Here is a 26,955-nt window from a genome sequence, read left to right on the forward strand (position 1 = left end):
TATTGTATCTGACTTTCTCATGGGATAAGAACATAAGAACATAAGAGAAGCCATGTTGGATCAGGCCAACGGCCCATCAAGTCCAACACTCTGTGTCACACAGTGGCAAAAATTTTTATATACACACATACACTGGCTAATAGCCACTGATGGACCTGTGCTCCATATTTTTATCTAAACCCTTCTTGAAGGTGGCTATACTTGTGGCCGCCACCACCTCCTGTGGCAGTGAATTCCACATGTTAATCACCCTTTGGGTGAAGAAGTACTTCCTTTTATCCATTTTAACCTGTCTGCTCAGCAATTTCATCGAATGCCCACGAGTTCTTGTATTGTGAGAAAGGGAGAAAAGTACTTCTTTCTCTACTTTCTCCATACCATGCATTATCTTGTAAACCTCTATCATGTCACCCCGCAGTCAACGTTTCTCCAAGCTAAAGAGTCCCAAGCGTTTCAACCTTTCTTCATAGGGAAAGTGCTCCAGCCCTTTAATCATTCTAGTTGCCCTTCTCTGGACTTTCTCCAATGCTATAATATCCTTTTTGAGGTGTGGCGACCAGAACTGCACACAGTACTCCAAATGAGACCGCACCATCGATTTATACAGGGGCATTATGATACTGGCTGATTTGTTTTCAATTCCCTTCCTAATAATTCCCAGCATGGCGTTGGCCTTTTTTATTGCAAACGCACACCATCTTGACATTTTCAGTGAGTTATCTACCACGACCCCAAGATCTGTCTCTTGGTCAGTCTCTGCCAGTTCACACCCCATCAACTTGTATTTGTAGCTGGGATTCTTGGCCCCAATGTGCATTACTTTGCACTTGGCCACATTGAACCGCATCTGCCACGTTGACGCCCACTCACCCAGCCTCAACAGATCCCTTTGGAGTTCCTCACAATCCTCTCTGGTTCTCACCACCCTGAACAATTTAGTGTCATCCGCAAACTTGGCCACTTCACTGCTCACTCCCAACTCTAAATCATTTATGAACAAGTTAAAGAGCATGGGACCCAGTACCGAGCCCTGCGGCACTCCACTGCTTACCATCCTCCACTGCGAAGACTGCCCATTTATACTCACTCTCTGCTTCCTATTACTCAGCCAGTTTTTGATCCACAAGAGGACCTGTCCTTTAACTCCATGACTCTCAAGCTTTCTAAGGAGCCTTTGATGAGGAACTTTATCAAAAGCTTTCTGGAAGTCAAGGTAAACAACATCTATCGGGTCTCCTTTGTCCACATGTTTGTTCACCCCCTCAAAGAAATGTAACAGGTTAGTGAGGCAAGATCTTCCCTTGCAGAACCCATGCTGAGTCTTCCTCAATAACCCGTGTTCATCAATGTGCCTACTCATTCTGTCCTTGATAATGGTTTCTACCAACTTTCCCGGTATTGAAGTCAGACTGACTGGCCTTTAATTTCCCAGGTCTCCTCTGGAACCTTTTTTAAAGATGGGGGTGACATTTGCTACCTTCCAGTCCTCAGGAACGGAGGCAGATTTCAATGAAAGATTACAGATTTTTGTTAGAAGATCCACAAGTTCAACTTTGAGTTCTTTCAGAACTCTCGGATGTATGCCATCCGGACCCAGTGACTTATTAGTTTTTAATTTGTCTATCAGTTGTAGTACCTCCTCTTTTGTCACCTCAATCTGACTAAGGTCTTTCCACACCCCTTCCAAAATTAGTGGTTCTGGGGCGGGCAAAAAGTTCTCATCTTCCACAGTGAAGACGGAGGCAAAAAATTCATTTAGCTTCTCAGCCATTTCCCTATCCTCCTTCAGTAATCCTTTTACCCCATGGTCATCCAAGGGCCCCACTGCCTCCCTGGCTGGTTTCCTACTTCTAATATATTTGAAGAAAGTTTTATTGTTGGTCTTTATGTTTTTTGCAATATGCTCCTCATAGTCCCTTTTTGCCTGTCTGATCACAGTCTTGCATTTGATTTGCCACAGCCTGTGTTCCCTTTTACTAATCTCACTTGGACTGGTTTTCCACCACTTAAAGGAGTCCTTCTTACCTTTTACAGCTTCCATTACTTTGTTTGTTAACCACGCAGGCCTTTTCTTATGCCTGTTTGTGCCTTTCCTAACTTGTGGTATGTATTTTATCTGAGCTTCTAGGATTATAGTTTTAAATAGCATCCAAGCTTCCCCAAAGATTTTGACTGTATGTACCTTTCCTTTCAGTTTCCTCCTCACATGCCTCCTCATCTCAGTGTATTTACCCCTTTTAAAGTTAAACGTGGTTGTGGCGGTCTTTTTGGACAACTCCCTATTTATACAAACGGTGAAATCAATAACATTAGGGTCACTGCTCCCAAGCGGCGCAGTCACTTTTACATCTCTCACCAAGTCTTGGGCATTACTTAGGATAGTGTTTGACCTTCTGTCAATCCACTTCAAGAGCAAAACTTTCCGTTAACTTCAGTGAATCAGGAATGATCAGTTCCCAGGTTGCCACCATGAAGTCATTTCAGGCCTTGGGCCAAGCTCCTGAAGAGGTGATGGCTTAGGAAATCATTAAGAAGCATTTGCAAATGTATTAGCCCCTTGCCAAGACAAGAAAATGCATTTGGAAGAGCTGTTAATCTCTGAACAGCAGATGAATTTGGGAAGCTACCCATTTTATCCTCTTCTTAAATTCTATAGTGGTACAACCCCTGCCCCCACCCCCCACAAAAATTGATGTCTTTCTTCCCAGAATAATTCTGGACTTTTTGGAGGAATTGACTTTTAATAACCTCTTGAAGTCTCAGATGTGTATAAATCTAGGTTGTGGATGATGGAGCAGATTAATTAATTAATTTCTCTCATATCCTACAATTCAGGCCATTTGGAGTTCCTGATGTCTGGTTTATACTTTTTCATCTCTTGGGACAAAACCTGTAATACTTCCTAGCCGTTTATACTCCCTTTCTTTATTTCTACTGATAGAAGGCTATGCAAAAATCAAGAAGGTTATCAGTGCAGATTCAGAGTTTAATTGAATCCTTCCCTTTATTTTATTCATGTCCACCCCACAAGCCTGTTCTGCCTGGAGCTCATCATATTAATTCCACTTAATTTGTTCAGGGAACATTCTATTTTCTGCTGTTTCTGTCTTTTCAGTCTCATGCAGATGCTTTTTTGTGTAAATTCATGAAAGCAGCAGGACATCTGCACCACAGAAAGAAACTTCCCTTATTCAGTATTGCCCACCCAGAAGTTAAAAAATGATATAACGTACAAATATATAACGTCATTGATTTTTTGATTTGTTGCCTGACCTCTCTCAAAGATAGAGGTCCCAACCTCCAGAGCCTGGACATCTCCTGGAATTACAGCTGATCTCCAGGCTACAGAGATCAGTTCCCCTGAAGAAAATGTCTCCTTTGGAGTGTAGATTGTATGACATTATACCCTACTGATCTCCTTCTCCTTATCAAAGTCCACACTCCCCATGCTCTGCCCCCAGATTTCCAGGGATTTCTCAACCTGGAGTTGGCAACCCTACTTAAAAGCCTCTGGCAGGTAGTTTTCTAAACAGTTCTTTAGGATTAGGGCTGCCAAGCCCCTGGTCTGGGTGGGGCTTTCCCTGCCCAAGAGGTTCCCAATATTGGGCTGGCAGGGGGAACCTCCCCTGACATCATCGATATGATGACATCACCCGGAAGTGATGTCATCGTGCTGGCGTTGGCACATGGCGGCTGCTCTAGGCGTTTCCGGGAAAACTCTATGGTTTTCCCAGTTGCTGTAGCCATTTGGGAGGGGGAAATTCTATGGTAGGTTCCCTAGAGTTTTCCCCTCCCAAATGGCTAGAGCGGAAACGCCTAAAGCGGCTGCCATGTGCCAGCACCAGCACAATGACATCACTTCTGGTTAATATTATTGCGGCGCACGCTTTGTGCGCGCTCAAAAGTCCCCCGCCAGAGAGCAGAGGGGACTTGGCAACGCTATTTAGGATGCATGCACTGAAGAGCTGGGAGGAAGAGCAGGGGGAGTTACTATTCCACAATGAAAATAAAAAATGTTTATGTATTCATGCACTTCCTTATGTATGCTGGGAATGGAAGGCTTCATGTTTTGTAGGGTTGGCAAGTACAATTCAAGAAATATCTTGGGACTTTGAGAGTGGAGCCAGGAGACACTGGGGGGTGGAGCCAGGAGCAAGGTTGTGACAAGCATAACTGAACTCCAAAGGGAGTTCTGGCCATCACATTTAACGGGACCGCACATCTTTTAAATGCCTTCCCTCCATTGGAAATAATGAAGGATGGGGGCAACTTCTTTGGGGGTCATAGAACTGAACCCCCTAAATCCACTCCTTTTGAAACTTGGAGGATATTTTGAGGAGAGGCGCTGGATGCTATGCTGAAAATTTGGTGCCTCTGCCTCAAAAAACAGCCTCACCAAAGCCCCTGATACCTGCGGCTCAATTCTCCATTATACCCTGTGGGAATCGGTTTCCATAGGGAATAATGGAATGCCCAGCAGACATTTCCCTCCCCACCACCTTCTGATGACCCTGAAGCAGGGGGAGATCCTCTAGACCAGGAGATCCCCTGCCCCAACCTGGGGATTGGCAACCCTAATGTTCTGTGATATCTGAAGGGCCATCGCTCCCTTTATGAGCCTCTGTGTCAGTTATGTTCCTCTAACTGACTTTTTGCTTGTTATTTTCACCTATACAAATCCAGCAGAATATAGTCCTTATTTGCGTGATCTGTGCTTTCTTGGTTTTGGCACCACTGTTGTGGAGTGGACTTTTGGAAGAGTTAAGGAGAAAAACCTTCATGGCTCACCTATCAAATGAGGTTTGAGAGTCAGGGTTATTTAGTAGGATGTTTCAATAGTGGTTTTGGAAGGTAGATGCAAAATAGAGGGGATGGGGGTCTTTTGTTTTTAAGGACAGATTAAGCAGCATGTTTTGGTATTGGGATTTTTTTATTTGTGTTGTTGCTGTTGTGGATATCAGATATCTGTTGTGAAGCCACCTTGAGCTGGATGGAGCAAGCATATTACTCCCATTCTACAGTTATTCCACTGGCTGCCCATAGTGTCAAGGGGCATTGCCATTATTATTACTGTTTCATGTTTCTGTGAATCTTTGTAACTGCACTGGTATAGGCTTCCCAACCCTCCCGCCCTGGCGGGGGACCCCAGGATTTCCACCCTCTTCCCCCGCTCCTCCAAAATACGGAAGCGGGGGGAGGGGTGGAAACGGCGCCGGGGAGCAAGGCCAGCCGCCGCATCCCGGAGCCGGCGAGGCCGCCGCGCCGCTGCTGCCCCCTCCCCTCCCACCGCAGCTGCTCCTCCGAGATGAGCCCAGGCTGAGCCCATCTCAGAAGAGCAGCCAAGAGGCGGCAGCAGCGCAGGGGAGGGCGAGGCAGGCCAGGAGCATGGCGAGCCGCGAATCCGGGCCCTTCTAGGACCCGGACTCGCGGCTCGCCACGCCCCCGGCCCGCCTCCATCCCCCCTCCGCTTCCACCCCAGAGGTGGAGCGGGCGAGGCGGCAGCGGCTTGAGTGACTGAATGGTCCAGGAAACGGTGGAGAGGGGGTATGCTCGACTGGGAAGGGGCCGCTTAACTCCCCCTTCTCCCAATTGCCACCACCTTCTTTGCCGCTCATGTTGGCTGCGCTTCTAATCCGGGAGGCGACAGCTCTGCCCCTCAGCGAACTCTGGGAGCGCCACACGCAGCCGCCGCCAAACGCCGCAAACTCCCCCGCCCCCAAGAAATCCTGCCAATGCTCGCGCAGCTCCACTTCGGTCACCTCGCCTTCCAAGGCTGTTAATTTCCCCACAGTGTATCCAAAATTCCTGACAGCGGAATGTATGTTTGTGAGACCGAATCGGCTGTGCCTTTCTCATCTGCTTTGGTCATTGCAGGGAAGGGTACTATCCGTGAGGCCGGCACAAGTTACAGTGTTTTTGTGGGCAGGGGAAAGCACGGACACTCGAAATAGGCATTCGTCGGCGAACTATATCCTTTGTGCTCTACTGCCACTGCAAGACCTCTGATAAAGCAAGGCGATATGGGAAATGTAGTTTTTGTTTGTGAATGTAGGGGAGCTGCTGTCTGAGAGACTGAAAAAAATGAACTGTTCAGAATAAAAAAAAGTAAAATACCAAATCAAATCAGAGGCCCATTTTTTCTCATGGTTTGTTTCCTGAGAACTATTGTCACCTTGAACTTGCAAATTTAGACCTCCAGGGCCCGGCCCAATTCTAGTGCCCTCAGAAAGTTTCCGGCATGTCAAGATCATAGCTGGGTTTACTCTACAGTTGCCTCCTCTGGTTTTGGGAAATTCCTGGAAATGGGGAAGGGGAACCAGAGGAGGGCAAGTTTGGGGGAAGGAGCTCAGAGGGGTATAATGCCACAGAGTACATCTCCAAAACCATTATTTACTCCAGGTGAACTAATCTGTATTGTTAGATTCTGTTGTGTGGTCATGGTGGTCAGGAGCAACAGAACAAAGTCTGAGTCCAGTGGCACCTTTCAGACCAACAAAGTTTAATTTTGGGTATAAGCTTTTGTATGCAGGCACGCTGTTGAATACTGGGTTTGATGCATGAGGAGGCTCTTGCGTAGTGATTAAAGCTCTTTATTAGTGATTCAGCATGTCTACAAAGTGACTACAAAACTACTGCTAAGCACTCAAAGCATGCAGCAATATATACAGTTGGGGCAGGGTGAATCCAGCACCCAAGAAGCAGAAAACACCCTGTGATCGTACCATTTTTAGATCCTTTATTTAGCTCCCTTTATTAGGGAGGGATGGTGGCTCAGTGGTGGAGCATCTGTTTGGTAAGCAGAAGGTCCCAGGTTCAATCCCCGGCATCTCCAACTGAAAAGGGTCCAGGCAAGTAGGCATGAAAAACCTCAGCTTGAGACCCTGGAGAGTCGCTGCCAGTCTGAGTAGACAGTACTGACTAGGGTTCTGTGGAATGTTAATGTGTCTGAATTATTTGTGCAATAAACAGGGCTGGCACCTTTAAGACAAAAAAACCCTTTAATTCTAAGTATAAGCTTTTGCAAGACTTTTTTTGGGGGGTAGAAAAAGCTCAGCAGGAACTTATTTGCATATTAGGCCACACCTCATTGCCAAGCCAGCCAGAACTGCATTCCTGTGCATTCCTGCTCAAAAAAGCCCTGAAATTTCATGTGCAGGCACACTTCAGGTAAAGCTTATATCCAGAATTAAACTTCGTTGGTCTTAAAGGTGCCCCCTGGGCTCAAACTTCATTCTGTTGCTTCAGGCCTGAGCCCATCTCGGAGGAGCAGCCACGGCGAGCAGAGAAGAGGCGTCAGCTGCGCAGCGGCGTCGCCCGCTCCGAGACGGGGCGGCTCGCCGTTTCCCCCCCTCCCCCCTAGCTCCACCCTAGTGTCTCCTGGCTCTACCCCCAAAGTCTCCTGGCTCCACCCCCAAAGTCCCCAGATATTTCTGGGGATGGACTTGGGGACCCTAACTGGTAATGTTTGGGGGAGTTGTATTCTGTTTGCCTCACTTGCTTTGCTTCAGTGATCCATGCAACGGTCACCTCGAGGTTGGACTACTGTAATGCCCTCTACATGGGGCTGCTCCTGTACCGAACTCGGAAACTGCAGCTGTTGCAGAATGCAGCAGCCAGGCTGTTAGTGGGACTACCTCGGTAGGAGCACGTGCAGCCTAGGTTGCGGGAGCTGAATTGGCTGCCAGTTGTGTTCCGAGTTCGTTACAAGGTGCTGGTTATTACCTTTAAAGCCCTATATGGCCGAGGACCTGTCTACCTTAGGGACTGCCTCTCTCCATCCCCCAGAGAGCACTGAGATCTAGCTCCCAAAATCTTTTAAAAATCCCTGGACCAAGGGAGGCCAAATTGAAAACAACCCGGGAGCAAGCCTTCTCAGTAACGGCTCCTCATTGGTGGAACCAACTACCAGCGGAGGTTCGAGCCCTGCGGGACTATAATCAGTTCCACAGGGCCTGCAAAACTAGCCTTTTTCAAATGACCTACAAGATTGAATCCTGAAATGACACCTAGCCATCTGATATACATCTAATATGTTCGCACTGTAGCACCTTAACTGTAATGGTTTTAAATAATTATTTATTTAATGTATTTTACCGTATAATGTATTAAATGTAATCATGGTACTTCCATGTCTGTGAGCCGCCCTGAGCCTGCTTCGGCGGGGAGGGCGGGATATAAATAATAATAATAATAATAATAATAATAATTATTATTATTATTATTATTATTATTATTATTATTATTATTATTATTATTATTATTATTATTATTATTCTGTCTGTACCTTACAAAGTAATCACTCTGCCCTGACGGAGAGGCCTGTGTCTGGTTTTTAAGGATGTGCTATCTCCTCTTCAGAGACTGTCTTGGCACCTGCTATATTAAATGGGAGGCTAGGCAAGGAATGCTCATCCTTACTTTACGTGGACTTTTTGCTATGAATTCTGGCAGGCTCATAATGGCCAGGGAGAGGGTATATAGGGCCAGATCTGACACAGACAGTCTTACTGCTGTAAAGTGCCTATCAATAAAACGAACCTTTTCTGCACATAAACAGGGCCTGGTTATTGAGGACTGCTCAGGAGTTGACACGTAGTTATCAAGCTCAATTAAATGTTTTGGCTATTACATATGAAGACCTTCATGGCCTTAGACCCTCATATTTGCAAGACTGCCTCTCCCCTTATGCACAACCACAACAGCTTTGCTCATCTGAGCAAAGTTTTCTGCAGGTGCCAACCTGCAAATGGGCAAAATCAACAACTACCCATTTATGTGCCTTCTCTGGTGTGGCCCCCACTTTATGGAATGGCCTGATTGAGGAAGACAGGAAGTTTCCCACTCTCCTGGCTTTCCACAAATTATGCAAACTGAATTATTCAAGAGAGCTTTTATATACAGGCAACAGAATTGCACAGAACTAAATGATTCACAAAGTTACTTATATAAATTATTAGGGACTGTGGTCTATACTACCAATGTGGCCGGGTCTGCAGTTTGATGAGCAAATGCAGTCCTGCTGTGGAAAAAGTGTTCTTTACACAAGTCAAGGGCAATCATTGGAAAAACAAAGCTGCAATTTTCATTTACTCTTCTGATTGGGCTGTTCAATGTAACAATATCTTACCAGCAATAGTGTCTGCAAAACAGGGAGGGCTGATGAATAATGCTCTGCTTCTTGGAGAGGGGGGAATTCCATTTACTAACTGCACTTTACAGCTGGTTTGTATGTTACTTCCTCAAACATGCTAAATTTTGATGCTGCTGGAACAATAGACAAATAGCACTTATAACATCAATTGACCCTGAGATGATACTTCAGATCTGACAGATATTCCCAGTTGGAGCTTCCGGCTCAGTGGGGTGTATGTGTGTGACCATATCCAGTCCATTTTATAATGAATTCCTATTCCAGCTGTCCAAGCTAGTGAAAGTAGAGTCTGAATTCTGAGAACCAGTTTTGTGAGAAGGAAAAAAGATTGGGAAGGAAGAAGGAAGCTAATGTCAGTAGAAGACCAGGTCTCAGCTGCATGTGGTGCTGTGAGTTCCATAACTGGAGCTCCCAGTATTTTTGTTTCACTAAAGATCAGGTACATGGGGACCCAGTTCAGGAGGGACTGTTGTTAACCCCATTGGGGAAACATACAGGTGCACATATCAGTACACGCACCATTTCCTGAAAGAAGGCAAATATTGAAATGGTGACTCTCCAGGGCTGTTTTATTTCAGAAAAATGGTGTGGTGGAGGAAAGGGGATCCCTCCCCCCTCAAACTATGGTCTCACTCTGAATCAAGTACTCACACCCTGCTTTTAGAGAAGTAAACACACTGGGAGCCACGTTCACCAACCTCACAATGGCATGTGTTCTTTGAACCTTGAGTTTGCTATTATTTCACTGAATAGAAGATTGAAACATTCAGGGAAAAACCTCTTTCCCACTAAGTCATGGCAAATATCACATAAAAGGCTAACCATTCACTCTCCCTTGTTGCCTTTCAGAACAATGATTCCTGTCACTGAATTCCGCCAGTTCTCAGAGCAGCAGCCAGCCTTCCGTGTGCTGAAGCCGTGGTGGGATGTATTTACAGATTATCTCTCTGTTGCCATGCTGATGATTGGAGTGTTTGGCTGTACATTACAGGTAAATAAACAGTGTATTGTTAAGACAGCTGGGGAATGTGTTGGATGCCTAGTGTAATATTTCTGGACATAATATATCCAAAGAAGAAATTTTCCCTCATCAACAATTACATTGTAGATGTAAAAGCAAGGGGAAAGTATAGGTGTAAAAGCAAAGATAAGAAGATGGTACATAAAATTTTTTCAGTCAGACCTCATTTAATCACAGCTGATTTCAGAATCAGTATACAAAGGTGTTACTGAACATTTTGGTGGTGTAAAGTTTTAACACATCTAAGACCAGCATTAAAAGGTAAAGGTAGTCCCCTGTGCAAGCACTGGGTTGTTACCAACCCATGGGGTGACATCCCATCAGGATGTTTTCACGGCAGACCTTTTACAGGGTTTGCCATTGCCTACTCCAGTCATCTACGCTTTACCCCCAGCAAGCCGGCTAGTCATCTTACTGACCTCAGAAGGATGGAAGGCTGAGTCAAACTTGAGCCAGCTACCTGAACCCAGCTTCTGCTGGGATGGAACTCAGGTTGTGAGCAGAATGGACTGCAATACTGCAGTTTACCACTCTGCGCCATGGGCTCGTCAATCTAGATTTAGTGTCCTAAAATACTGAACTGGGTCTCAGCAAGTTCAAAAATATACTTGTTACCATACATCTTTTTAAGAAACTTATCTAACACTTACAATGGAGCCAGCCCTGGATTAACCATTAAGGAAAATAAGCAGGTGCTTAGGGCACCAAGGGAAGGGGGGTCCACGGAGTTTCCCCCCCTAGCTATCATGCCGCTACCTCTTTCACTGTCACACTTGACTTTAGTCAATTGTTTTGTAATTCTCCTTATCTACTGTGTTAAATTTTAATCTGCATTGTTAAAAAGTGTTTTCTTTGCATGGTGAATGACTAAAGTTTAAAAGTTTGGTTTGAAAGTGTAGTCAAATATTGCATTTGTTTCTGTCTCATGGCATGAGAGTTTTGTTTTTGTTAGTGTCAATACAGCTGGCTGGGTCTGGCTAGTGTTTAAATCATCAGCTGATTTGTGTAATGGACCCTTAAGATCTTTATTTTATTATTTATTTTACTGGGGTTTTTCACATTAGGTAAGTTTTAGCGAACAAGATGTAAAATCATGCATCTGCAGTAAGTCATTGATTTGCAAAAGATCAAAGATTACTGTAAGTGTAACGAGCTTAAGACTTAAAACTTAAGATAAAAGATGATCGTATGTCATGATGTTTGACCTTGAAGATGTAATATGTTTCTCAGTTGTTCCTTCTGTTATGGCTATTCATAAGAAATGATAGGCAGTGGAACCACTAGCACCAAGAAGGGGAGGTGGGCAGAGACGCAAGTATCCAGGCCTGTGCTTGTCCAAGGATCTGTAAAAAATTACTATAAAAATATATTAGGTGACATTAACATTAATAGTCACAAATTACACAGCTGAGCATTCGTTTTCTCAGCTGAAGCATATTAAAAATCCCAACAGAAGAACTGTGTGACAAGAAAGGCTGAATGCCTTGTCTCTGCTAAGTATAGAAGCAGATTTGTTAGACCAGATTAGTTTTAAAGACTTGATCAAAGACTTTGCAATTTAAAAAATCAGGATAAAACTGTTTAAAGTATACAGTTACGAGTAGGCAACAATAAGCATTATTTTGCAATGTTTGATTCCTGTGTGTTGAAATGTTATATATCTTCAAGGTTAGAAAGCAATGGAATAAAAGATGTTTTGTTTTGTACAAATAATTATATTTCTCCATTGGAATATCTTTTTTTTAAAAAACTGTCCACCAACATTGATTTCTGTAGAAAGATTTTCGAAATTGAAAAGTATGCTTTCAAGATCATGTAATTTCAGTAGAGATAATATCAGATCACATTTTGCTTTATAATCTTTGGGAGGGTAGCTAAAATAGTTTTAAATAATTTTTGTTTGCATTTTTTCTCTTATAACAGTTTTATTTAAAAATGCATTTAAAGTGTTGAAAATCTGCATTTTTTCTGTTGCCCTAGTTGTAAGTATATAATTTGCTTATATTGCTTACTGCTTCAGTATTAAATATATTAAAATTTTTAGAAGTTTAATATAGGTGTGAGGTCTGGTTTGGGAGATGGCTTGGAAGAAAAGTGAATTTTCAGTCTCTTATTTCACCTTCAGCACTTATTGAGTCTTACTGTCTTGTCAGTTAAGCAATGGAAGGGCTGAGGGGAACCATTGCTGTGCTGTGTTTAGGGCATCAGTTGGCCTTAATCTGACCCTGAATAGAACCAATATGAATCTAAAAGGTTGGGAGAATGACAATTATAGTTTAATCCAAGTGGGCGGCCGTGTTGGTCTGAAGCAGTTGAACAAAGCAGGAGTCAAGTGCACCTTTAAGACCAACCAAGTTTTATTCGGAACGTAAGCTTTCGTGTGCTCTCTTAGTACACTTCATCAGATGAGGGGATCAGGTATTGTGGGCTGAAATACAAGCAGTTTGTTGATTAAGTATGCAGACTGATCACATGGTAAAGCAGTGTGGCTTAGTCATTTGGTCCGGACAGCCATAAAAGCTAATAAAGTCCTCTGCCAACTGGTGTATCTATAAATCTAGGTGAAAGTTTGCTGCACATGTTTCAGCCACAGAAGTCCTCTTCAGCAGTTTGTAAGGATTAATAATCCTTTCCAGAAACAGGTAAAATGGATCAAGTTTTTCCAGATTCATCCTCTTGTCTAGGTTCATCCATACTAGTAGATTCATTTACTTTGGATGAAAGAGGCAAAAACATTTTTTTGCATATATTTTGGGTGGGAAATAAAATGTGAGCTCCAGAACTGGTTCTTATTAAAGTATCATTTATGTGAAGTTAGATAGCTACTAGTGTGGCTGAGGGGGACCTCCATGTTCTGAGGCAGTAATATTGCTGATGTCAGTTCCTGAGGGAGGGAACAACATGGGGAGCTCTGTGGCATCTGTGACCTTGCACTGGGCTTCCAAGGTCATCTGGTTAGCCCATTCTGAAACAGGATACTGGGATTAGATTGGTCTGATCTTAAATTTTTCAGCAAATAGCTTTTTGGAATTTCTTATCAGTACCTTTAGGTGACAGTTATAAAACAGAACTTTCTTAATAGAACACTTTTTTATACCTGTGGTAACTAGGGTTGCCAATCCCCAGGTAGGGAATTACAAAGCACACAGTTTACCGAGAACACCAGCTTCCATTTCCAATTAACCAAAATCAACAATATCAGAAAGCATAAACATATATTCACTCATAGACAACCATACAGTTAGTCCTTAGTAAAAAAGGAGGAACGTATACACCAAGAGTCCGTTCTAATTTTTGTAGCCAATTGCTCAGTTCATTCCTTGAAATCCTGGTGCAGTAATAAAGATGATCAAAGTCTATTGATGGATGCAGCCAATAATCCAAATTCGAGAAGACAAGGTCGTACTGGAACCCTTGTTTTGCCTGAGCTTCTTCAAGCTGCAAATAATCCTAAATACATAATAAGATCATATAAAATACAATCCATATGCACATAAGCCAACATATTTAATTTTATACAACCCTAAAAGTAAGACAAACCTTTTAGCCATTTCTTCATACCCTGGTCAAAAAACGCCAATTTGTTCTTGTATCAGAGGCACTTGGAAGGTGCTAGAGTGAACCATTACTTGTGGCTTATATGCAACAGGTATAACAAGTTTACAGCGTTCCTTAAAGATACAGTATCACCAGCTACGGTAACGTCCAAACCAAAACTTCCAGAACAGCCAAAATCCAACTATATACATCCGACTACAATTATAAAAAACATGCCAGGTCCCAGTCATTATTTAGTCCATGGGGAGTTAAAGTCCTCAATTTAAAAATCATTCGCATTTCCTGTTGATGTAACCATCTGCCGCTATCTACCTTCCCCTGCAGCCGTGTAGGGAACTTGAGAAGTACACAAAAACGTAAAGAATCCGGTTCAGCACTTTACTCAATTCAGACTTGAACTGGATTCTTTACGGGAGGGAAATGTCTGCTGGGCACTTCATTATTCCCTATGGAGAATGATTTCCATAGGGTATAATGGAGAATTGATCTGCGGGTATCCAGAGGGCTCTGTTTTTTTGAGGTAGAGGCACCAAATTTGCAGCACAGCATCCAATGCTTCTCCTCAAAATACCCTCCAATTTTCAAAAGGATTGGACTAGGGGGGTCCACCAGTTTGGAGGCCCTCCCTCCCGCCTCAGGGTCATCAGAAAGTGGGGGGGGGAAATGTCTGCTGAGCTCTCCATTATTCCCTATGGAGACTCATTCCCGTAGGATATAATGGAGATTTGATCCTTGGGTATCTGGGCCTCTGGGAGGCTGTTTTTTTTAAGGTAGAGACACCACATATTCAGCATAGGATCCAGTGCCTCTCCCCAAAATACCCGCCAAGTTTCAAAAGGATTGGATCAGGGGGTCCCATTCTATGAGCCCCCAAAGAAGGTGCCCCAGTCCCTCAATATTTCCAATGGAGTGAAGGCATTTAAAAGGAGTGTGGTCCCTTTAAATGTGATGGCCAGAACGCCCTTTGGAGTTCAATCATGCTTGTCACACCTTTGCTCCTAGCTCCACCCCCAAAGTCTCCTGGCTCCACCCCCAAAGTCCCCAGATATTTCTTGAATTGGACTTGGCAACTCTAGTGGTAACCAACCTTTTAGCTAGCGTACCACAACTCAAAAGAATGCCTTTGTCACGAGCTGGGGCTGAGTCAGGCAAAGTCCAGGGGCGGTCCAAGGTCGGCAACTCGTGAGCAAGGAGGGTCCAAGGCGCCAAAACAGAATCGTAATCCAGGTATCACAGGTCAGAGGTTCAGAAGCCGAAGTCAGGGGGTCCAGAGGTCCAAGCCAAAGTCAGGAATCCAAAAGCCAAAGTCAAGAGCCGGAGTGGATGCTAGGATGTCAGGTATGTGACTAGTTGCTTCCACAAAGCCTCCTCCCAAAGCCCACAGCTATATAGCCCTCTGCTGCCTGTTGCTCATTTGGGCTAATTGCTGTCTCAGAGCAGCAGCCAGGATCCTGCCGAAACTTAAGCATCCTCACACTTAGAAGGGCCAGAATCCTTTCACCACTCAGGGCTCAGGGAGCGTCTTGCTTGTGAGCGTGCCACCCTCCTCCGATCCCTGAGGTCCTGACGGAGGCGGTCACGCACACGAGCCACCCGAGAGGGCGAGGCAGGGGGACTTGGATCTTCTTCAGCAGGAGGCAGGGGCACTGGTGCAGGTGGCAGAGGCACAGTTGCTTCTGCAGGCTCTGCAGGCTCGGTTTCTTCTGCAGGGTCCCCAGCACCCATGACACTATCCCCCCCCCAGGGCCCCCCTCCGTCGAGGGGCCTGGGAGGTTGGGGTGGTCGCTGTGGAATTGTTGCACCAAGTCCGGGGCATGAAGATTGTCCACAGGTTCCCAGGACCGGTCTTCCGGGCCGTATCCCTCCCAGTCCACAAGGTACTGGAGGCCTCCACGATGGTACCGGGAGTCCAGAATCTGGCGCACCTCATATTCTTCCTCGTCATCCACCAACACCGGTGGTGGCGGCGGAGGGGAAGGAGGCCGAGCTGGGTCAGGGGGTGCAGCTGGAACAAGGAGGGAGCGATGGAACACAGGGTGAATGCGGAGGTGGGGTGGCAACTGGAGCCTGAAGGTGACGGGGTTTATTTGTTCTATGACGGGGTACGGTCCAATGAACCGTGCATCCAGCTTGTGAGACCGACCAGGCCGGCGCAGGTAGCGAGTTGAGAGCCACACCTGATCCCCCGGCTGCACTGGAGGACCTTCTTGCCTCTTTCGGTCCGCAGCCCGTTTATATGCCTGCTTGGCCTGCTGTAGCTGCTCTCGGAGCAAGTCTTGGCTGGCGCGGAGTTCTTGCAGGTAGGCATCGACGGCAGGGACATTCGTGGGTGGTAGGATTGCCGGGAAGAACCGAGGGTGGTACCCGTAGGTTGCAGCAAACGGGGTCATTTGGGTGGATGAATGGACCGCGTTGTTGTATGCAAACTCCGCTAGGGGCAATAGAGTGGTCCAGTCATCCTGCTGGTAACAGGTGTAACAGCGGAGATATTGCTCTAGCGTGGCATTGGTGCGCTCTGTCTGGCCATCTGTCTGTGGGTGGTAGGCTGAGGACAGGTGCACTCGAGTACCCAGGCTGGAATGGAGGGCTTGCCAGAACCGAGAGGAGAACTGAGGGCCCCGATCGGAGATCAGATGGGCTGGGAGTCCGTGCAGACGAAAGATGTGTTGCAGGTAAAGCTGGGCCGTCTCCTGAGCTGTGGGAAGTTTCGGGCACGGAACAAAGTGGGCCATCTTGGTAAATAGGTCGACGACCACCCAGATACAAGTCTGACCCTTGGAGCGCGGAAGTTCCGTGATGAAGTCCATCGAGATGGTCTCCCAGGGTCCTGAAGATGTGGGCAAGGGCTGTAGCAACCCTGAGGGTTTGGCTGGGATGTCTTTGGCCCGTCGGCAGACGTCACAGGAGCTGACATAACGGGCAACATCAGCGCGAACTCGTGGCCACCAGAATTCCCTTGTCAGCAAGTGGGTGGTTTTATGCTGTCCAAAGTGCCCGGCGGGTAACGAGTCGTGGGTCAGGCGTAGCACTTCTGCCCGCAAGGGCCCGGGCGGCACATAGAGGCGTTCGCGGTGTAGCAAGAGGCCGCCTCGAGTCGTGAACTCGCCTGTTGGGTCATCTTGGAGAGCCTGGAGGTGTTGCTGGACCCAGGGATCATTGGCCTGGCTAGCCCGAATGTCCTCCACGAGTGCTGGTGAAGTGGAGGTGGCTGCAAATACTGAGGGCGGCAGGATTGGAGCAGCGGGCGTGGTCTCAGTTGAGGCAGGGGCGTATTCCGGTTTCCGGGAGAGCGCGTCTGCTTTCCGGTTCTGGGTATGGGGGATGTAGGAGATCCGGAAGTCGAAGCGAGAGAAGAATAGGGACCACCAGATCTGGCGCTGGTTGAGACGGCGGGTGGTCTGGAGGTGTTCCAAGTTCCGGTGATCGGTGAGCACTTGAACAGGGTGGCGAGCCCCTTCGAGGTAATGTCGCCAAACCTCAAACGCCGCCTTGATCGCGAGCAACTCCCTCTCCCAGATGGTATAGTTCCTCTCTGCGGCAGTGAGCTGGCGCGAGTAATAGGCGCAGGGCTGGAGTGGCTGGGACGGCTCCTCGCGCTGGGACAGCACTGCTCCCAGGGCCACGTTGGAGGCATCAGCTTCCACCGTAAAGGGAAGCTGGGAGTCAGGGTATCTCAGGAGTGGCCCAGTGGCAAAGCGAGTCTTCAGGGTGGAGAAGGCGTTATCGGCCTCTGGGGACCAGCGGAAGGGTTCTTTGGGGCGGAGTAGTTGAGTCAGGGGTGTGGTCAGGGATGCGTAGGCCGGGATGAATTGCCGATAGTAGTTGGCAAAACCAAGGAACCGCTGCAGGTCTTTGCGATTCTGAGGAGCCTGCCAGGTCAGGACCGCTTCTACTTTTTTCGGGTCCATGAGGATCCCCTGCGGTGACACAATGTGCCCAAGGAACTCGACGGAGCGCAGGTCGAAGTCGCACTTCTCCAGCTTGGCGTAGAGGCCATGGGCTCGTAGGCGCTGCAGGACCTGGCGGACGTGCTCGGCATGCTGGGCAGGATTGCGGGAGTAAATTAAGATGTCATCCAGGTATATGATCGCGAAGCGGTCGAGCAGGTCCCGGAATATGTCATTCATGAACCTCTGGAAGACAGCGGGGGCATTGGTCAATCCGAAGGGCATCACCAGGTGCTCGTACTGCCCGTATCGGGTCCCAAACGCGGTCTTCCACTCGTCTCCGGGCCGTATGCGCACCAAATTGTACGCTCCACGGAGGTCCAGCTTGGTGTAAATTTGGGCCCCCTTTAAGCGATCCAAGAGTTCAGGGATCAGTGGTAGAGGGTACCGGTCGCGGATGGTGATCTTGTTCAGGGCCCGGTAGTCATTGCACAGCCGGAGCTCCCCACTTTTCTTCTTCACGAAGAGGACTGGAGCAGACAGGGGAGAGGTTGAGGGTCGGATGAATCCGCGTTTCAGGTTCTTGTCCAGGTAGTCTCGCAGAGCTGCCAACTCAGGCTCCGACATCGGGTACAGACGCCCCACCGAGAGTGGTGCCCCAGGTACCAAATCAATGGCACAGTCATAGGGTCGGTGAGGGGGAAGCTGATCTGCTCCTGTCTCTTCAAAGACATCGGCGAAGTCCGCATACTTCTGAGGGAGCTGAGGACCACCACTCGGGATGCCGGCTGCTAGAGTGGTGGGAGGAGTCAGATGGGGGCATGGGTCTCGGAAACGTAGTTCCTGCTGGGCCCAGTCCACGATGGGGTTGTGCAGCTTCAGCCAGGAAAGGCCCAGAATCAGCGGGAAGCGAGGCATGCGGGCAACATTAAACTGTAGCTGTTCTTGGTGCTGCTGGACGTGGAAGGTGATGGGGCAGGTCTCCTGGGTGATGGGGCCAGAACGGAGGAGGCGCCCGTCGATAGCCTCCACCAGCGTTGGAATCTCTTTTGTCTGCACTGGTATCTGGTGCTGCTTTACAAAGGCGGCATCTACAAAACAGTGGGCCGCTCCCGAGTCCAGCATGGCATATACGAACAGCCAGCGTTCATCAGGCAGACGGAGTGTGACTGGTAGCAGGAACGGGCCCGGGGTATCAGTCTGCTGTTCGGAGGACCCAGCTAGTCGCCCCAGGCTGGAGGGCCCACTTACGCCTGGGGCTGCTCTTTTGGCGGCGGTGGCAACGAGGGTCCGGGTATCCGACGCTTAGCAGGGCAGCCAGAGGCATAGTGGCCTGCCGTACCACAGTAAAGGCACAGATTCTGCGTGCGGCGTCTGGCCTTTTCTTCTGGAGTCAGGCGGGGTCGAGCAGCTCCAAGCTGCATAGGCTCCTCCTCGGCTCTGGTACTAACTGGGGATGGGCGAGGAGCCAAGTGGCACGGCGCAGGGAGCTGGCGCCCTCTGGTCTTGGCTTGGCGGCGACTTTCCAGGCGGCCATCAATGCGGAGGCAGAGGGTGATAAGTCCTTGGAGCGTGGGTGGCGACTCCACCCTGGCCAGTTCATCCAGGACTTCCTCTGCCAGCCCCTCGGTAAACTGGTCCATCTGGGCAGCCTCATTCCACGCCAAGTCTTGGGCCAGGAGCTTGAATTCGGTGGCATACTGAGCCACTGAGGATTTGCCTTGTTTCAGCGCCCTGATCTTCCGGTTGGCTGTGGCTGCTTGGACTGGGTTTGAGAAGGCAGCAGACAGGTGGGCCTCAAACCCCTGGTAATCAGTCAGCAGGGGAGAGGACGCAACCAGCAAGGGTGTGGCCCATTTGGCCGCCTGCCCCTTTAACAGGCTGATGATGAAACACACCTTTGTTTTGTCGTTGGGGAAGTCCCGAGCTCTTAGTTCGAAGTACAGCCGGCACTGTGCTAGGAAAGCAGGAAATTCTTCCACGGCACCCCCAAATCTGTCAGGTGGGGGAACTGGGCACTTGGCTGGAGCACTGGCCACAGGTTGTTGCTGCAAGTGGACTACTGCCTGTGTCAGCTGCTGTACCTGGGCTTGGAGCGCAGCCAGTAGTCCTGTGGTTCCACTTGCTTCAGCATCCATCCTGTGGAATGGGTGTTGGTTGTGGGTGGAAGCAATCTGTCACGAGCTGGGGCTGAGTCAGGCAAAGTCCAGGGGCGGTCCAAGGTCGGCAACTCGTGAGCAAGGAGGGTCCAAGGCGCCAAAACAGAATCGTAATCCAGGTATCACAGGTCAGAGGTTCAGAAGCCGAAGTCAGGGGGTCCAGAGGTCCAAGCCAAAGTCAGGAATCCAAAAGCCAAAGTCAAGAGCCGGAGTGGATGCTAGGATGTCAGGTATGTGACTAGTTGCTTCCACAAAGCCTCCTCCCAAAGCCCACAGCTATATAGCCCTCTGCTGCCTGTTGCTCATTTGGGCTAATTGCTGTCTCAGAGCAGCAGCCAGGATCCTGCCGAAACTTAAGCATCCTCACACTTAGAAGGGCCAGAATCCTTTCACCACTCAGGGCTCAGGGAGCGTCTTGCTTGTGAGCGTGCCACCCTCCTCCGATCCCTGAGGTCCTGACGGAGGCGGTCACGCACACGAGCCACCCGAGAGGGCGAGGCAGGGGGGCTTGGATCTTCTTCAGCAGGAGGCAGGGGCACTGGTGCAGGTGGCAGAGGCACAGTTGCTTCTGCAGGCTCTGCAGGCTCGGTTTCTTCTGCAGGGTCCCCAGCACCCATGACAGCCTTGAGGTGCTTCCGCATGAAGACGGTTCCCAATTTGCTCTCATCATTGAAGTAAATGCAAAGTTATTCATAGTGGCAGTGGAGCCACTAAAGAAAACATCAATCTCTGGTAGACATGGTTCATGTTACTGTACCTGTGTATTACTTACTGTCTCTTGCTTGTGTACATGCAAAAACACCTAAGTAGTAAGTCTGTCAGCCTTTTTTGCTGACTGTGATACGTGGGGGAAGAAGGATAATTATGTATTAAGGATTCATTACCACATAAACCACTGGTTTCTGTCCGGGAAAACAGGGAGGCTGAAAAATAAGAGACATAATAATACAGATGTTACTGAACTGATCCTATCCCCCCAAACATATATAAGCTGCATTAAGAGAAAGGATAGGATCGCTCAGTCGTTCCCATAATTGGAAGTTAGCAGTGACAGCAAGGGTGAAACTCTTGACTATATAAGCCTATATGCCTTGCCATTGGCCCATTGCTTGTACTTCTATCCAGGACTCACTGCTCAAATTTCTGCCTGTATAATATGTGCATTTCTGTCTCACCCCAGTCAATGCCTACACTGTTGATAATTGCATCCACATTCTTTGCTATTTATAAGGTGTGTTTGAAATTAAATTTGTGGAGGGAATGGTGGGAGTGAATATTGGCATGGATTTAGGACAAAACAGAGAAACAATCTCATGCTAGAGGCCAGAGTGGAAACTTAGGGAGATTTATGTCTGTCTTCTACCTTGCTACGTGTTTCTTATACTGGAGACTGGCAGAATATCCCAGGTGCCCTGGATTCTGTACCACCAGGGTAGCTTTTGAGAGAAGGGATCTGCTAGCCTGATTACTGCTGTGCTTCTGCGTCTCCACTGCTGATGGCAAAAGGTGGTAGTTACCAGGCTTGGTCCGAACACAGGATCCCAAGTTCCATTGGCCCTGTAAAACTGTTGATTCTGGTCACTCAGTATGAGCAACATCACTCCAGCCCAGCAAGTCACTCTCAGAGAGCCCATGCAGTGGTGCTTCCAAACAAGGGATTTTTGTGTGTGTGGTGGTTGTGTACCCAGTGTGACTGTTGGTCCATTCATGTTTCTAATAGAGATTCCACAACACAGACTATTATGGTTTTTCCTTGTTTTCTACTGTGGTTTCCTTTTCACACAAGGTGTAGATTGCAGCTGCTTTCTGGTGCTGTCATCATGCTGTCATGATCTCTACCCCCTTTAAAAAAATTGGTGCATGTGTACTGCTACTTTAAAATAGCACACTATTACAGGTTTGTTTGTTTTGAAATTGGACACATGCACAGTGTTGTTCCAGAATAGTGCAATTCTAGAGGCAAGAGTAACCTGCCATACAGAAGCCTGGCATATGCTGGCCCCCTCCAGGACTACTTTCTTTCTATTCCAGTCTCCAGGCTACTGTCCCTCCCTCTCTTCAACAGAAAGTATCCAGACCTATGGAAAACATCAGCCCTGATAACACTATGTTGGGAAAAATCAATTTATTTTCTGGTTTAAAAGCAAAGGAGTTTTTTGCAGAAAAATTCAGGTACTGCATGATTCATGCACAAGTGGAAAATGGTGTCATGAGAAAACGAAACAAAGCAAAAAGCACACAATTCAGGTTGCTGAAACAGGGAAGAATCTCCATGCGGAAACACCCCAGGCTGGGCTGATTGATTGCCTTGCCTGCCTGTTTCCTGGCTCTGTTACCAGCTTGCCTCCAGACCATCCGTTCTGTCAGTTCTGTCAGTTCTGTGTCTCTCTGGTGGTTCAGAAGGCTTAACAAATTGTGCAGGAGGGCAGGCATACCACCATATCCTTGATATCTATTACATATTAAACTTACTGTGTGGTTAGGTTGAAAATTGTCTAGTTGAGGGCTATAACACTATCAACTTTTTTATTTTTATTTCACTGAAGTAAGCACTACTGGAATGCACAAATGAGTGAAACTCTAAGAAATGACATGTGAAAATCAAATATTTGCATTCCTTCAAGCTGTATTTTTATACATACACGCTGTTGTTAAAAAGACTATTTCCCATCAAAGTGAATCAGGGGTGCTCTGTGGGCATAAATCTGGGATCACTCCAAACAGGCAAGTAGCTAAGATCCTTGCATCTTATGAAGTGTCACTGGTAATTGTAATGGTACTAAATATTTAATTCAGAGGACTGAATGCTGCAGGGTATTTGGTTCCTGGTAGACACATGAGAGATTAAAGCATTCTGGTAGTCTCAAACACTTTGTAATTGTATGCATGCTGCTTAGAAACAACAAAGAACAATATGTACAAGCGATTGTTGTTCTAGGTTTCTCTTACAAAGGAATTTCAAAGGGAGATTAGAAAGAGACTGCTGAATTGCAAATGATAATGTAAGAGAAACCTAAAGCAGCTTCTCACCCACACAATGATAAAATACTTTATAGTAACATGGACTCAATGTGGGCTCTGGTACCGGCCTGCAACAAACCAAGATGCCAACTTTGCTCTCATATACAAATTTGCAACACCATCATAGGACCCAACAACATCAGCGATACAATCTCAGTTACATCCTCTAATATGATTTGTGCCATCAACAGTGCCCTTCCATCCTCTACATTGGCCAAACAAGTCAGTTCCTACAACAAAGAATAAGTGAGCGTAAGTCTGACATTAGAAACCTCAATATTAAAAAAAACAGAACAGGAACATTTTAATCTTCCAAAACATTCAGTTGCTGACCTAAGAGTAGCAGTTCTCTTGCAAAGGAATTTCAAAGGGAGATTAGAAAGAGAGATTACTGAATTGCAACTGATAATGAAGTTCAAGACAATGCATCCTTCTGGACTAAATTGAGAACTAGGTTTCTTGTCTCATTACCAGTGCTGATTTCTCCATACCTACAACTTTTCTGCAGCCTGCTATTGTCATTTGCCTGCTAATTGTCATTTGGCATCTGGAATCACTCCAGTCTCTAAGATATAAGGACAGATGGACTCACATTCTAGTTCTATCTGAAAAAGTGAGCTGTGACTCACAAAGCTCATACTCTGCCACAGATTTCGTTAGTCTTTAAGGTGCTACTGAACTCTTGCTGTTTTCTACTGCTACAGACAGATCAACATGGCTACCCATCTTGATCTATAAGCAGGCCAGGGTACTGTTTTTTTTCTCTTCCTTTTCCTATCTCTGTTCCATATCTGAAGCCCAAGTCATGATTTGCCAGTGAATGCATAGTGACATTATTCTTCCAGGAAGTGAGGTCACTGTACATGTGCCCCTTCTTTTCCACAGGATATGGGGAAATACATCTATGCTGTTCATGTTCAACTTCCATCTCTTGCTCCGGGTGCTAATACAGTAATCTAGGGGGAAATGCTATAATCTGAGCTGTTGGGATTGAACAGTTTATACCTACATTTCTTTTAAAAAATAAATAATGCAGTAAAGATTGCCATTCCTATGGGTTCATTTGTTGGTTGCAGTGCCATTCTAGAAACATGTTGGTTGCCACATTAAATAGTTGTACATTTGTTAATTCCAAAGCTATTGGGATTTCTCCAGTATTAGGCACATTGAATCCTTTTCTCTGTAGTACTCATTATTTACACACTACATATTATAACAAGAATGTTTGTTTGTTTCAGGTTATGCAGGACAAGATTATATGCCTTCCAAAAAGAGTACAGCCTTCACAGAACTACTCTAATCTTCCCAATGTGTCAAATTTAGTCTCCAATGCAACCCCATCTCTTCCATCCAAGCCGTCCACTCCTCCTGCCACTGTTGAAATGAAGGGACTAAAGACTGACTTAGACCTGCAACAGTATAGCTTCATAAACCAAATGTGTTATGAACGTGCCCTCCACTGGTATGCAAAGTACTTCCCCTACCTTGTCCTTATACACACTTTGATCTTCATGCTGTGTAGCAACTTCTGGTTCAAATTCCCTGGGTCGAGCTCAAAAATTGAACATTTTATCTCCATTCTAGGGAAGTGCTTTGATTCTCCTTGGACAACAAGGGCTTTATCTGAGGTGTCTGGTGAAGACTCGGAGGAGAAGGATAACAGGAAGAACAACATTGGCAGGTCAAACACTATTCAGCCTAGCACAGAAGGAACTTTGGTCAAAACTCAGTCTTTGAGATCTATACCTGAAAAATTCATTGTGGATAAGGGAACACCAGGAGCCCTTGATAAAAAAGAGGGAGAACAGGCCAAAGCACTGTTTGAGAAGGTGAAGAAGTTCCGACTGCATGTTGAGGAAGGTGATCTGCTGTATGCTATGTATGTTCGCCAAACAGTGCTGAAAGTTATTAAATTTCTCATCATTATTGCATATAACAGTGCACTTGTTTCAGAAGTTCAGTTTACAGTGGATTGCAATGTTGACATACAGGACATGACAGGATATAAGAATTTTTCATGCAATCATACTATGGCCCATCTGTTTTCTAAACTTTCCTTCTGCTATCTCTGCTTTGTGAGTATCTATGGATTCACGTGCCTTTACACTTTGTACTGGTTGTTCTACCGCTCACTTAAAGAATATTCTTTTGAGTATGTCCGTCAAGAGACTGGGATTGATGATATTCCAGATGTCAAAAATGACTTTGCTTTTATGCTCCACTTGATAGACCAATATGATCCACTGTATTCCAAAAGATTTGCTGTCTTTCTCTCAGAGGTCAGTGAGAACAAACTGAAACAGCTGAATCTAAATAATGAGTGGACTGCAGATAAATTAAGACAGAGGCTGCAGATGAATGCCCATAACCGTTTGGAGCTGCAGCTGTTTATGCTGTCTGGCCTTCCGGATACAGTTTTTGAAATTGCAGAGCTGCAGTCATTGAAACTTGAAATCATTAACAATGTCATGATACCAGCCGCTATTGCACAACTGGATAATCTCCAGGAGCTCTCATTGTATCAGTGCTCTGCAAAGATTCACAGTGCCGCTCTAATATTTTTGAAAGAAAACCTGAAAGTTCTGAATGTCAAATTTGATGACTTTAGAGAGTTACCACCATGGATGTATGGACTGAGAAATTTGGAAGAGCTGTATTTAATTGGTTCTTTGTGTCATGACATTTCTAAAAACATCACCTTGGAGTCTTTTCGAGAACTTAAGAGCCTTAAAGTTCTGTACATTAAAAGCAACCTGTCCAAAGTCCCACAGTCAGTAGTTGACGTTTCGAGTCACCTTCTAAAAATGTGTCTTCACAATGATGGCACTAAACTAGTGATGCTCAACAACTTAAAGAAAATGGTCAACTTGACTGAATTAGAATTAGTGCACTGTGACTTGGAGCGCATCCCCCATGCCATTTTCAGCCTTATCAGCCTCCAAGAACTGGACTTAAAGGAAAACAATCTCAAATCAATAGAGGAGATACTTAGCTTTCAACACCTTAGAAAACTTACAGTCCTCAAGCTATGGCACAACAGTATAACCTATATTCCAGAACACATAAAGAAACTTACAAGCCTGGAGCGGCTTTATTTTAGTCACAACAAGATAGAGGTTCTCCCATCCCACCTTTTTCTCTGCAACAAAATTAGATACTTAGACTTGTCTTATAACGACATCCGATTTATCCCCCCTGAAATAGGAGTCCTGCAAAGTTTACAGTATTTTTCTATCTCTTGCAACAAAGTGGAGAGTGTGCCAGACGAGCTGTACTTTTGCAAAAAACTCAAGACACTGAAGATTGGGAAAAACAACCTCTCCATTCTGTCACCCAAAATTGGAAACCTGGTATTTCTGTCTAACTTAGATATTAAAGGCAACCATCTGGAATTCCTCCCACCCGAACTCAGTGAATGCAAAGCTCTGAAAAAGAGTGGTCTAGTGGTTGAAGACACCTTGTTTGAAACGTTGCCTTTGGATGTTCGGGAGCAGATGAAGGTGGAGTAACCTTCCTGCAATTTTACAGAAACATGTCTCTACCAAATGCCTTGTACATAATCAGCTACTCTGCTGGGGTGGGTCCTTTCAAATCAAACGTTTCTGTATAGACACTTTTGGACTACGAAGTGTATATAGAATATATATTTTATATATAAATTTTCCATTTCTCCCTGTATTGTAAATTTGTTTTTACAGTGGGCTTTTTTTTTTTTGGCCCCAATATTGTAGAAGTCTGATTTTATTTTGTACTGGTGAAATTGCTTATGTCTTCCTTTTTTTTTAAAAAAAGAAAAGAAATGTAGGCTAGTTCAAATAGGGACAATGTGTTTTAAGATTACACCACAGGTAACACATGCAAAATAGATGAATGTACGGTTGCTATAGCAATTCTATATATTTCATCCTTTAAGGTGGTAGGAGCCAGTGCCCTCTCTGTCTTGTTTTTATCCATTAGAATTGCAGGTCATTGTAGTCTTGGTAGGTCAGAATGCCTTGTTCTTCGAACTTGGCAGTCCAGGAAGACAGTCCCTCTTATATAAGAGCTACTTCCTGATTTCTGGTTATGGACTGAGAAAGAGCCTTCTGTGCTCCTAGAGCTTTTACTCTTTCTGGTGGCAATAGAAGCTTTGTTCTCTTGAAGATGCTAATTTCTTTT

At 46.0% G+C, this 26,955-nt stretch overlaps 1 protein-coding gene across 1 annotated transcript; it reads left to right on the forward strand.

Moving 5' to 3' along the window:
- The first annotated feature begins 10,004 nt into the window (after positions 1–10,004).
- On the forward strand, positions 10,005–26,471 carry LOC132590787 (volume-regulated anion channel subunit LRRC8C-like). Its single transcript, XM_060263715.1, has 2 exons — positions 10,005–10,142; positions 24,036–26,471. The coding sequence occupies exons 1-2, from the start codon at positions 10,005–10,007 to the stop codon at positions 26,304–26,306; spliced, it is 2,409 nt and encodes an 802-aa protein (XP_060119698.1). The 3' UTR covers positions 26,307–26,471.
- The last annotated feature ends 484 nt before the right edge of the window (positions 26,472–26,955 follow it).

The sequence above is a fragment of the Heteronotia binoei genome, unplaced genomic scaffold (genome assembly GCF_032191835.1).
Source record: "Heteronotia binoei isolate CCM8104 ecotype False Entrance Well unplaced genomic scaffold, APGP_CSIRO_Hbin_v1 ptg000753l, whole genome shotgun sequence".
Taxonomy (NCBI): Eukaryota; Metazoa; Chordata; class Lepidosauria; order Squamata; family Gekkonidae; genus Heteronotia; species Heteronotia binoei.

What these genes read in the sequence shown, in the direction of transcription:
- LOC132590787 (XM_060263715.1), top strand. Translation starts at nt 10,005, where the DNA reads ATGATTCCTGTCACTGAATTCCGCCAGTTCTCAGAGCAGCAGCCAGCC. An exon ending in TGTTTGGCTGTACATTACAG is followed by an intron (nt 10,143 to 24,035) that starts GTAAATAAACAG and finishes TGTTTGTTTCAG; the next exon opens with GTTATGCAGGACAAGATTAT.